This window comes from Dendrobates tinctorius, unplaced genomic scaffold (assembly GCF_039654945.1).
Source record: "Dendrobates tinctorius isolate UK_male_01 unplaced genomic scaffold, ASM3965494v1 ptg000017l, whole genome shotgun sequence".
Lineage (NCBI taxonomy): Eukaryota > Metazoa > Chordata > Amphibia > Anura > Dendrobatidae > Dendrobates > Dendrobates tinctorius.
The window spans coordinates 15,492,701-15,506,081 of record NW_027361685.1 but is presented as its reverse complement, the minus strand read 5'-3'; the positions used below and the strand labels follow the sequence as shown (position 1 = coordinate 15,506,081).

General features: G+C 41.5%; 2 protein-coding genes across 2 annotated transcripts in view; both read right to left on the bottom strand.

The window, feature by feature from the left end:
* Nucleotides 1-13,381, bottom strand: part of LOC141082310 (uncharacterized) — a 500,638-nt gene that overhangs the window by 462,834 nt on the left and 24,423 nt on the right. The window lies entirely within an intron of this gene.
* Nucleotides 1-13,381, bottom strand: part of LOC141082361 (uncharacterized) — a 31,059-nt gene that overhangs the window by 2,009 nt on the left and 15,669 nt on the right. Inside the window, exons 2-6 of the mRNA XM_073566302.1 lie at nt 5,771-5,920; nt 5,463-5,642; nt 5,255-5,378; nt 5,074-5,171; nt 4,785-4,875 (exon numbers count right to left, since the gene is read on the bottom strand). Of these exons, the coding sequence (XP_073422403.1) occupies nt 4,785-4,875; nt 5,074-5,171; nt 5,255-5,378; nt 5,463-5,642; nt 5,771-5,920 (643 nt within the window). The remainder of the gene's footprint in view (nt 1-4,784; nt 4,876-5,073; nt 5,172-5,254; nt 5,379-5,462; nt 5,643-5,770; nt 5,921-13,381) is intronic.

Here is a 13,381-nt window from a genome sequence, read left to right as displayed (position 1 = left end):
GGTATTTTCTGTCATATTGACCCCCCAAACTCACTTCAAATGTGAGGTGGTCCCTAAAAAAATGGTTTTGTAAATTTTGTTGTAAAAATGAGAAATCGCTGGTCAACTTTTGACTCTTATAACTTCCTAACAAAAAAAAAAATTGTTTCCAAAATTGTGCTGATGGTAGGCATGTGGGAAATGTTAATTTATTAACTATTTTGTGCGATATGACTCTCTGATTTAAGAGCATTAAAAAAAAGTGAACATTGCAAAATTTTCAACATTTGTGAAATTTCCTTTTTTTAACAAATAAACGCAAGTCATATTACATAAATGTTACCACTACCATAAAGTACAATATGTCACAAGAAAACATTCTCACAATCACCAGGATTCGTTGAAGCATTTTAGAGTTATGACCTCATAGAGTGACACTGGTCAGAGCTGAAAAAATTGGTCACAAAGGCAAAAACAGGCTCTGGCGTGAAAGGGTTAATATTTTGTTGCACAACCTTTTGAGGCAATCACTGCAATCAAACGATTCCTGTAACTGTCAATGAGACTTATGTGGTGCTCTGATTACATGTTCATCTGTATTGGCTTATGACAGGTCGCTGATCCCTCACTGACCTGCCCCCCATTATTACATAACGCATATAATAGCATTGATATTATTGGTGATAATGCCTATAATATTGTGGCTATTGGGAGGCTTAGAAAAAAATTACATCCAGCAAATTGTCACCGGCGATGGCGGCGCCTGCGTAGTAGCGTCTATAAGAGACTACACTCATCACTGTCCCCAATCTCCTCTTTTTCCTGTACTGATCTGGCTGTTCATCACTACAACGACACTCTTAGAAGCACCCTTGACCAAGTAGCTCCCCTCACCCTCAGAACCTCCAAACACAGAGTAAAACAACCCTGGCTCACATCACAAACTCAACTTCTCCAGCGATGCTCTAGGAGTGCTGAACACCTATGGAGAAAAACCTGCACACCAGAAGACTTCATCCACTTCAAATTTATGTTAAGAACCTATAACGCTGCCCTTCACCTCGCCAAACAGAACTACTTCACCACCCTGATCTCCTCACTAGCCAACAACCCCAAGAAACTTTTTGACACCTTTCACTCCCTCCTCAGGTCAAAAGCACAAGCCCCTATCACAGACATTTGTGCTGATGACCTGGCCTCCCACTTTACAGAAAAAATAGATAATATCCGTCAGGAAATCTGCACCCAACCACCAAGTGCTGTGATTCCCATGGCTCACTTTCCACATTTGAGCCCATCACAGAAGAAGTCTCCAGACTCCTGTCTTCTTCTCGTCCGACTACATGCACGACCGACCCCATTCCCTCACATCTCCTCCAGTCTCTCTCTCCAGTCATCACAACTCACCTAACTACAATCTTTAACCTCTCCTCGGGCATTTTCCCATCCTCCTTCAAACAAGCCATCGTTACTCCATTACTAAAGAAACCCGCTCTCAACCCATCCTGCACTAACTACAGACCAGTCTGCAATCTCCCCTTCATCTCTAAACTTTTGCAGCGCCTAGTCTACTCCCGGCTTACCCATTACCTTTCCACTCACTTCCTCCTAGACTCTTCACAGTCCGGCTTCCGCCCCTACATTTGACTTAAACTGCACTCAAAATGACCAATGACCTTCTGACAGCAAAACGTAATGGTCACCACTCTCTGCTCATTCTTCTCGACCTTTCTGCATCTTTCGACACTGCTGACCACCGTCTCCTACTCTCTAGGCTCCAATCACTGGGCATTAAGGACACTGCTCTCTCCTCGTTCTCTTCCTATCTTTCCGACTGCTCCTTCAGAGTTTTGTTCTCTGGCTCCACGTCATCTCCTCTTCCTCTCAATGTCGGGGTACCTCAGGGCTCAGTCCTTGGCCCTCTTCTCTCGCTACACCGCCCCAATTGGACAAACCATCAGATTTGTCTTTCAGTAACATCTTTATGCTGATGACACACACAATTATACATGTCATCCCCCCACCTTAGCCCCGCTGTACTACAGAACGCCAGTGACTGTTTGTCCGCAGTCTCCAACATCATGTCCGCTCTCTATCTGAAACTCAACCTCTCAAAAACTGAAATTCTTCTACTCCTGCCGTCTACTAACCTCCCTAAATCTGACATTTCCCTCTCGTGGGTGGCACCATAATAACGCCACGGCAGCAGGCGCGCTGTCTGGGTGTTATGTTTGACACCAATCTCTCCTTCACATCCCATATACAATCTCATGCCCGCTATTGCCGCTTACACCTAAAGAACATCTCTAGAATCTGCCTTATCACCATGGAAACAACAAAAACCCTCACTGTAGCATTGATCCACTCCCGCCTGGATTATGGGCAGCATGGTGGCTCAGTGGATAGCACTGCAGCCTTGCAGCGCTGTAGTCCTGGGTTCGAATCCCACCAAGGACAACATCTGCAAGGAGTTTCTATGTTCTCCCCGTGTTTGCGTGGGTTTCCTCCAGGTACTCCGGTTTCCTCCCACATTCCAAAGATAGGGAATTTAGATTGTGAGCCCCATTGGGGACAGTGATGATGTGTGCAAACTGGAATATGTTAGCGCTATATAAAAAATAAAGATTATTATTACTGCAATGCTCTATTAATTGGCCTCTCCGTTACTCCACTATCCCCTCTCCAGTCCATCCTTAATTCAGCAGCCAGGGTCATCCATCTGGCTAATCGGTACTCGGACACGTCCGCTCTTTGCCAATCCTTACACTGGCTGCCCATTCATTATAGGATCCAATTCAAAGTACTTGTTCTCACCCACAAAGCTCTCCACAGTGCAGCACCCCCCTACATCTCCTCCCTCATTTCTGTCTATCGGCCTGACTGTTGCGCTCTGCAAACGACTTTCGACTAGCATCTGCACTAATCAGTACCTCCCACTCCTGACTCCAAGACTTCTCCCGCGCTGCGCCAATCTTTTGGAATGCTCTACCCCAAGAAATGACTATCCACAATTTGCATAGTCTCAGGCGTTCCTTTAAAACACATTTTTTCAGAGCGGCCTATCACGTTCACTAATCAAAGTCATTGTATGTGTAAGTGTGCGTGTGTATCTATCTCCATCTATCCCTCACTCCCTCAAGATGGCTGGACCATCATTGTAAATACACACCTGTACTCTGTATCTCCCCCACCTCATTGTAGATTGTAAGCTCTCACCAGCAGGGTCGGCTTATTTTGCTTTAATTATTGTATTGTTAACATTACTTATGACTTGTGTTTTGAAACTGTTAAACTGTAAAGCGCTGAGGAATATGCTGGCGCTATATAAGGATTATTATTATATAAAAATGGGGGGCAGGTCAGTGAGGGATCAGTGACCTGTCATAAGCCAATACAGATGAATATGTAATCAGAGCACCACATAAAGGCCCGCCCACAGCCCCACCCACAGGCACGCCCACAGCCCCGCCCCAGAGCACGAGAATCTCATTAACTGAAAGCTACAAATAGAGATTAAACAGTAAACCAGAGTTGCCCTCATTTATGGTGGATTATTGGAGCTACTATGAATCCTGACCAGAAGATTAGAGATAATAATATTGCTCCCCATTTCAGGAGAGATTGTGCAGTAATCTGAATTCCTTAGGATCAAAAACAATGTAATTTATGACGTGGAGGGAATCCATGAAATCAGGGCTGGAGCCAACACATCTCCTGCAGGCGGGAATAAATGTATATTACAGCCATCGGCCACGCACAGCTTAGAGATCTATCATGGCACAGGTGGAATGTTTGTCCTGTAGTTTATCACAATCCTCCTGAAGTTAGTTGGTTTTAATACAAATTGAAAAGTCAGGATAAAGGGAAACTCTGCTGTTACTGGACAGAAATTCACACTTGGCCTCACTGCACATTTACTGTTGTCGCTCATAAAAGGGAAGTTTGGTCAGAAAGACTGGACCTTGTCTTGTAGGGACCATGAGACATTCAGCAGCACAGAAGGGAGAGAAGATTCGTCCGATAAGATCTCAGGGATCTAGGAAGCCAACAGCATCATTACCCTCCGCTTTCTCTTACAGGCCCAGCATAAGATTTTTCTACAAGTGATTTTCTATCTTGTCAGCACATTCTACGTACGCTGTCATTTGGCTTTATAGTTACAGATCTGGGCAGGTAATGGTCAGCGTCTCCTAATGTGAAGGAGAGAATGGATAATGAAATCAATTATTAAACCTTATATAAGTCAGTTCAGATATGGTATACCAAGATGGCGTCTGTGTCTTCAGACAACATCCTGGAAGGAATCCTTGGAATGCAGAAGCTGAGATACTGGATACCATATATGGAAGTGAAGTTGAAATGGACCTATCATAGACTGACACTGGCTACTCAGGAGATTGTGTGACACCCATTTCCTGTCACTTTGTCATAAGAATAAACTTCAGTTGTGTGCAAGCCTTTGCTGAGAAAGGAGTAGACATCTAACTCTGTGTTCGGTGTGACTCTTGAAGTGTGCACTCGGCCTATATTGGGTCAGGTACAAGCAATCATATAGATCTCGCTTTAAGGGATCACCCTCACACTAATCCCAGGAGTTATGTGGATCCTCCAGGTTGTAAGTTCTATAGAAAAGGGCTTTCAATGCCCAAAGTCATTTGAACAGTTTTGGGTGGAGGAGAATGTTGAGGTCTAGAGGCAAAATGGTGATCATGGTAATACGGCCGGACTACACCACCGATAAAGCAGCGACAGCCGGTGACTGAGAGGAATCTGTGACTTCTCTGCATTCAGTGGTTACTACTCACCTGGGTAGTCATATGTGGGAATCTCCTCTTTACACCGCTCATCATCTCTCACATGTGTCTCTGTAGTATTAATATGGGTCAGATCTTCACCCTGAAACAAATATTGTAAAAGTCACAGACAGATGGAGACGTCCCATCTATGATCAGCTCTAATCCTGCCATCTCCACCGCTCTCATTACACAAGTATAAAACATATAATACTGGTGGATAAAACAAGACTGAGCACAAGACCTTCACAGCCGTCTACACATCATAGGGGAGATCTCCTGACACCTTCTCTCCATCTACCTGATGATCCTGAGGAGCACTGGGATCTTCTTGGTTACAGTCCTGTGGAAGACGAGGACGGGGACATCTCTCTGGTGTTGTCCTCTTACTGGATAGATCTGGAGGAAACACATACAGGGACTGAATTCATTCTCTACATACAGATAATTATAGGCCGTGTGTATTTAGTCCTGTCTATTACCTGGAGATGTGAGGGGCTGGGGAACCTCCATTATGACGTTCTTGTACAGATCGCTGTGTTCTTCTAAATACTCCCACTCCTCCATGGAGAAATAGACAGAGACATCCTGACACCTTATAGGAACCTGACACATACAATGATATACCGTCATCCCCCGATCCCTTCATAGCGTTACTGTATAATGTCCCAGCATTCCCAGCAGTGTCACCTCTCCAGTCAGCAGCTCAGTCATCTTGTAGATGAGTTCTAGGATCTTCTGGTCATTGATGTCCTCATGGATCAGGGGGTGAGGTGGAGGCCCCGTGATTGGGCTCAGGGGTCTTCCCCATCCCTCAGACACAGGGTCCGGACAGCGATCACTAGAGGTCTTCTTCACCACTGTGTAATCCTGGTTATGGAGGACACATTAATAAATCTCACTCCAGACATTTCCAGAGTCCTCACCTCTCCAGTTCTGTCCATCTGTTATTCCCATAGATAAGAATGATGTAATGTGACATCATCAGAATCTCTCACCTCTCCAGTGAGACGGAAGAGGATCTCTAGGGTGAGGTGTAATATCCTCTCCGCCATCTTGTCTCTGTCCATATCCGTCCTTGATGGGTAAATCAGGAAAATTCTCTTTTGTAGAAGATCTTCACTGAGAGGATCCGATATTGTAGAGACCTGAATGAGAAGATGATCCGATGTAACATCATAAGAATCCTGTGTAATAATACAATTACTGGAGATAATAAGGGAAACATATGAGATTTATTATTTTACAGGGTTTAGTTTTCTTCCCTGACATCTACTAATAAAACCTATATATTTAGGCCACAGACAACAAGCAGTTTCCACCTCGGAGTCGGCAGCTGAACATGTTCCTCATAGACTCATCTTCCATAACGCTAATTCTCGTCTCATTACCGGCACTGGAATCGGCATTAGCAATATTGCAGGAGATATTCATTACACGCGACATGAGAAATAACTCCTTCATGATGGGGACGACATCTTCATCTCCTATTACGGCTCTAGAGACAGATTTGACCAGAGTCGGTCACTGCCTCCATCCCCACCGGCCGTCTATATGAAGGTTTCCCGTCTTCCCCGCACTGGAATCTTCTATCACGTTAGATCTCAGCTCTGAGTCACACACAGAAGTTTGAGGCTTTTCGAAAAGATTTTTTGTTTACACAATCAACGCGGACAGAAATGATCTGATCCCAAAGTCTCCATGTACAGTGATTTATGGGGATTATTTCTGGCCTTAGGCTTTCCTATATTACAAGAAAAACACCAGAAAAAGCCGATATTAAAACGTTTCTAATGAAAAATTGGCTCCAACAATTCTTGTAAAAAGAAAAACAAAGCAGAAGACACATTTTACTATTTTTTAACAAGTGAAACATTTTTTTTTACAAATTAATTCTTTTTGGAACCATAACATATATGAACACCGCAGGGACGGCACAGGAGCGGCTGCAACAAAAACCATGGCAGTTTAAAGGGAAGATGCCATCAAAGCCGCATGTGGCATTGGCGTGCGTTCCACATGCCGCATGTGGCCTTGGCGTGCGTTCCACATGCCGCATGTGGCATTGGCGTGCGTTTTTTAAATATTAATAATCCGTTAATTTTGTATAAGACTCAGTTCTGTACATTGCTTTAGCTGACACGACATAGGCTATTTTTGTAAGTTTGGCTCATGGTACAGGACAACTCCATATATACCTGGATCACGTGCTTTAGGAGACGTATATAATTCATGGCTCACTCTAGAGGTCGCTCGCTCCTTCCCTCACCAACATGAGACACAGACGCAAGATGTCATCTCTGCACGGACATAACTGAACAGCTGGTATGTTAATCCAACTCACATCCAGAGAAGCTACGCACTACAGGACACATGTCTTTTCAGAGTTCCAGGAAAGAAGGTTACAAGCTTAGCTATGAACTAATGGACAATCTCTCTTTCTCCTATTTTTATGTTTTTCTGTAATAATCTTTTCTTTGATGGAAGAAACCAAATAAACCACTACATTTTTATCTGGTAACTAGTCCTGAGTATTTTACAAGACTCACATTATTTTACATTGGAGAGCCAGCCACATCTGAATTTTTGTATTTTTTTTGCGGATTTCCCTCAACTTGCCCAAAAGGGGGATTGAACTTTGCTAACGTCAGTCATATGTGCAAGTTATCAGGAACTCCACTACTCACAAGAATCAGACAGAACCTAGAAGTGAGGACTAAGAATTGCCAGATAGATTGAGAAGTACTACAAGTGCCAAAGTGCCAGACGTGCTGAAGCCAGACGTGTGAAGACAAGAGCCCAGCGTTGTCCATCAAAGGAACAAGCTGAGACATTTCAAGGTAAGAGAAATAAAATGGATGTCATTAATTCTTATGCTAAGCAGAGTAAATTGAAATTTAAGTCTGTAGACAAGTCTAATCCAGAAGTATTATGGCTTAGCTTATATGCAGAGTGTGAACTGGAGAATCAGAAGTTAGATTCTAAGTTTTTCAATAGAGAAAGAGAGAGATTAAAAAATATTCTACAGATGGTAGATATATTTCATAGATCTGTGTCAGAGAAATCCAAAAATGATTGTGTAAAGGAAAATAGTGATGTTCCCGAGATACATTGTAATGTGGAAAAGCAGTTACAAGATGAAAGGCAAATAGTAGCAGCAGCCATTGAAGGTGACCTTGCAGACGTGGAACAAGATGGAGAAGTAGGAGGAGACTTCAGAATTGACGTAGAGGACGTTCAAGGGAAAGACGGACCACTAAAAATAGACGACTCACAGGCCCAACTCCGAAGTAAAGTAAGGAAAAGTTTGCTAAAAATATGGAAAATCATTCCTGCATATGATAACAAAATCCATGTTTGTAGAAACTCTGAGGTTTTTGAAAGCTGTGTTGACAAATTTGATTTATCTAACGAGGAGAAGAATCAGTTGTCCAAAATGTGGATCCCTGTAACCTTTGCTAGGAGATTGACTTTAAAGTTATCTGGTGAAACACATGAGAACTTAAATGATAAAGACAGATTACAAAGTCTAATTTTTTGTTCATCAAATGAAAATCATCCAGATATTGATATTCTTCAAAAATTAAGGATTGGTCGGAAGGAATGTACTTTCACGTTTATGTCTATATATGAACGTCTGTACAAAATGCTGAGTGAGAATGTCAAAACACCGTCCCTCATAAGGAGTTTTGTAAGCAAATTTTGGTTTTTAAAACCTGCATCTCGTGTTATTGCGTCACAAAAAGATTCATTGTTTGAATGTGCACAATCCCTTGATTTTGTCAGAAGACACGAGAATCGTGAAAGGAAAGTAAATAGTGCTAATTTTGTGAAGACAGGCAGAGTAAAATCTTATCAGAAGCCTGTATTGGCAAAGCCTTCTAAAATGAGTTTTCCCCAAAATCAAATTTATGAAGAACGAAGAAAATCACGTTTGTTATAAGCCTTATGGAATGATGCAAAGGATCACCGAAAAGACACAGATTAAATTAAGAAAAATGATGAGTTTTGATCTTCTTTCTGTAAAAAAGATGGCCGAATGTGACAGACAGAAGCAGGTGGTGAGTGACATCATTGACTTTGAGCTGAAGGGTCCATCGGAGCAGCTCAGAAAATCCGTTAACTTCAAAGTAGCAAGAATATTTAAAGACATCTTTTACAGGGAAAGAGTGGGTGTAGGAATTGGCTAGAAAAAGTAATTATATATATATTGTGCAAAAGAATTATACAATTAGTTATATGTAATTATTTTATAGAGTATAATCCTGTAGTTCTATAGTTTTGTATATACATATTCATACAGTATATATAGAGTGTTTGTAGGAGTAGAGATTGTAGAACTGTATTTTTTAGTGAAAATTAAAATCTACATCAGTAATAATATTTAGAATTATGAATATGATATTAACCTTCTCTTTTATTTTTCCTTAGAATTTTCATTTCAAAGCAGGACTTAATCGGAAAAATTCTCTTACAAGGATTTATGCCTTTATTTACACAGGAAGTTGCAATAATTGCATGATTTTATATTTAACACTTAAAAGGAAATAACTAACTGCATTTTAAAATGTGTTCTGTGTGTGTTCCTTTACTGCATGACTTGAGAAGAAGAAGAAAGAGAAGAAATTCGAAGTGCACCTGAAGAAACAGAGGAATGGAGACATGTGACCCAGAGAAGCAGGAGGATCAGGAGGCAGTCAGCACCCATACTGCTCAGAAACCAGTACCAGGCTCTCACGCAGGAAAACGATGAAGAAATACATCAGGATAAGACTTTGCCCACAAACAGCAACCTTGTACGCCTTCAGAGTCCTCCTGGATGGAGAAAGAAAAATGTTGTGAAGAAGAAACGGAGAGTGGTGGTCATGGGGGATTCCCTGTTGAGAGGAACAGAGGCCGCTATCTGCAGACCGGATATAACTTCAAGAGAAATGTGCTGTCTTCCAGGTGCAAAAATTAAAGATGTGTCTGACAGGATATCAGGACTCTTCAGACCTACAGATGACTACCCATTCCTGCTACTACATGTGGGGACAAATGACACCGCAAGAAACGACCTGGAAACCATCTGCAGAGACTTTGAAGACTTAGGCAAGAAAGTGAAAGAACTGGGAGCGCAGGTGGTCTTCTCTTCCATCCTCCCAGTGGATGGCCATGGAACAAGGAGGTGGAATAAGATTCTACAGGTGAACAACTGGCTACGTCGATGGTGCCGTCAGCAACGATTTGGATTTCTGGATCACGGAGTGAACTACTTATACGATGGACTACTTGCTAGAGATGGGGTGCACCTTACGAAGACTGAAAAACATGTATTTGGAAGTCGCCTTGCTACACTTGTAAGGAGAGCTTTATACTAGAACAACATGGGAAGGGAAGCAAAAGACCAGAAAAAGCCATACACCTGACAAATGCTATTGAGAACTCTGCTATTAGAAGTGGAAAGGAAGAACAAAGACGAAAGAATCTAATTAATAAAAATATTGGAGAAAGAGAAACCAATCACAAACTAAAATGCTTCTATACTAATGCACAAAGCATGGGCAACAAACAAGGAGAATTGGAACTACTAACACAGGAAAAGAAATATGATGTCATTGGAATCACTGAAACTTGGTGGGACAATACACATGATTGGAATACAAGACTAGAAGGATACAACTTATTTGTAAGAAACAGACTTGATAAACGAGGAGGTGTCGCATTGTATGTTAGAAACACGTATATCTGCACAGAGATTGAAGCTTCAGAGACTGGGAGTTCTGTGGAAACTGTTTGGGTAAGAATACAAGGACAGAACAATGGAAAGGACACCATTGTAGGCATTTACTACAGGCCGCCTGTGCAAGCTGAAGATATGGATGAACTCTTTATGCATCAAATGGCCAAGTTCTCCAAAAAATATGACATAGTTGTCATGGGAGATTTCAACTATCCAGACATTTGTTGGGAATCTCTCTCAGGCAAAACTAACAGGTCAAGGAAATTCTTATCCTCTCTTGCTGACAACTTTATCTTCCAAAAGGTAGGGGAGAAAACAAGGGGAACTGCTACCTTGGATCTAATCCTTATAAACAGGGAGGAAATGGTTGAGGAGGTAAAAGTGGCTGGGACCCTAGGAGGTAGTGACCATGCTATTTTAGAATTTTGGATAACTAGAGGCGGAAGACCTGTGAAGACTCAGACGTCAAGGTTAGATTTCAGAAAGGCAGATTTTAAGGGATTCAGAAAGAGAATTGGAGGGATCCAATGGCTGGATATCCTAAAAGACAAAAATGTCCAGGAGGGATGGGAAATCTTGAAAAATGAAATTCTCAAAGCACAGTTGTTAACAATTCCGAAAAGAGGGAAGAATAGGAAGCATTTAAGGAAACCAGGATGGATGAACACAGAACTTAAGCACATGCTAAAAAGGAAGAAAAAAATGTTTATAAAATGGAAAGAGGGAGGCATATCTAAAGAAGAATATAATGCTGTCTGCAGAACCTGCAGGGCACAAATCAGATTAGCTAAAGCTGAAAATGAATTGAGGCTTGCAAGAGATGTCAAAAACAATAATAAAGGATTTTGGGGATATGTCAAAAGTAAAAGAAAAGTCAAAGATGCTATAGGATTTTTACAGGATGAAAATGATGAAATGGTAAGACAGGATGTTGAGAAGGCTGAACTTTTAAATTCCTATTTTGCATCTGCTTTCTCTCAGAAAGGAAATGTAACATCAACTGTTATTCACTGTCCTATTAAGGGAATAGAAGAATCCAGGATATCTATAAACAGAAAGATAGTGAGGAAACACTTAGCTAACCTAAATGAATTCAAGTCTCCAGGTCCAGATGAATTACACCCCAGAGTACTGAAGGAGATAGCAGAAGAAATTTTTGAACCCCTCTCCATAATCTTTGAAAATTCTTGGAGAACAGGAGAAGTGCCAGAAGACTGGAGAAGAGCAAATGTTGCTCCTATCTTCAAAAAGGGGAAGAAGGTGGACCCAGGCAACTATAGGCCGGTGAGTCTGACTTCTATACCAGGAAAGATCTTTGAACAAATTATTAAACAACATGCATGTCAATACCTGGATAAGAATGAAGTGATTAAACAGAGTCAGCATGGGTTTGTAACTAATAAGTCATGTCAGACTAACTTAATTTCCTTCTATGACGGTATCACTGATTGGGTGGATCAAGGAAATGCTGTAGATATAGTATATCTTGACTTCAGCAAAGCATTTGACAAAGTCTCTCATACAATCCTTATTGAAAAAATGACTAAGTATGGAATGGACAAGGCAACTGTTAGGTGGATTCATAACTGGCTTAGTGATCGGACCCAAAAAGTGGTCGTAAATGGCTGCACATCCAGTTGGAAGAATGTCTCAAGTGGGGTACCACAGGGCTCTGTCCTGGGCCCTGTATTGTTCAACATCTTTATCAACGATTTAGATGAAGGAATTGAGGGTAAACTGATTAAATTTGCTGATGACACAAAGCTAGGAGGGATAGCTAATACTAGAGAAGAGAGAGAGAGGATTCAAAAAGATTTAAATAAACTGGAGAAGTGGGCAGCAACTAACAGAATGGTTTTTAACAGGGAGAAATGCAAAGTACTACATCTGGGCAATAAAAATGAAAAAAGCATATATAGAGTGGGAGGAATAGGGCTAAGTGACAGCACATGTGAAAAAGACTTGGGTATACTAATAGATCACAGACTGAATATGAGTCAACAGTGTGATGCAGCAGCAAAAAAGGCAAATGCAATTCTAGGATGTATTAACAGAAGCATACAGTCTAGATCACGTGAAGTCATTATTTCCCTCTACTCCTCTTTGGTCAGACCTCATCTGGAATATTGTGTCCAGTTTTGGGCACCACATTTTAAAAAAGACATCAACAAACTGGAGCAAGTTCAGAAAAGAGCGACCAGAATGGTGACCGGTCTGCAAACCCTGTCTTATGAGGAAAGGTTGCAGGATTTGGGAATGTTTAGTTTGCAAAAGAGAAGACTGAGAGGAGACTTAATAGCTGTCTACAAATATCTAAAGGGCTGTCACATTGTAGAAGGATCAACTTTATTCTTATTTGCACAAGGAAAGACTAGAAGCAATGGGATGAAACTGAATGGGAGGAGACACAGATTAGATATTAGAAAAAACTTTTTGACAGTTAGAGTGATCAATGAGTGGAACAGGCTGCCACGAGAAGTGGTGAGTTCTCCTTCAATGGAAGTCTTCAAACAGAGGCTGGACAGACATCTGACTGGGATGATTTAGCGAATCCTGCTTTGAGCAGGGGGTTGGACCAGATGGCCCAGGAGGTCCCTTCCAACTCTACGATTCTATGATTCTATGAATGACTACCACAGTATATGAAATTTGAACCTTGTTCTAATAATAAGTATACCAGTATACTATGTCCCTGTTCTTTAGGAAAATAATTTTTAAGGAGGGTCTCAACTTTTGCAAACCAATGGAATTTTTTTCCATGCTTAAGCCTAAGTGCACACGTACCGGAACTCTCGCGGAAATTACCGCGAGAATTCCAGAATTCCATTCCGCGGGAAAGTCGCATTTTAAATTCCCGCGATTTTCCCGCGGAAAAACTAGCATTTTG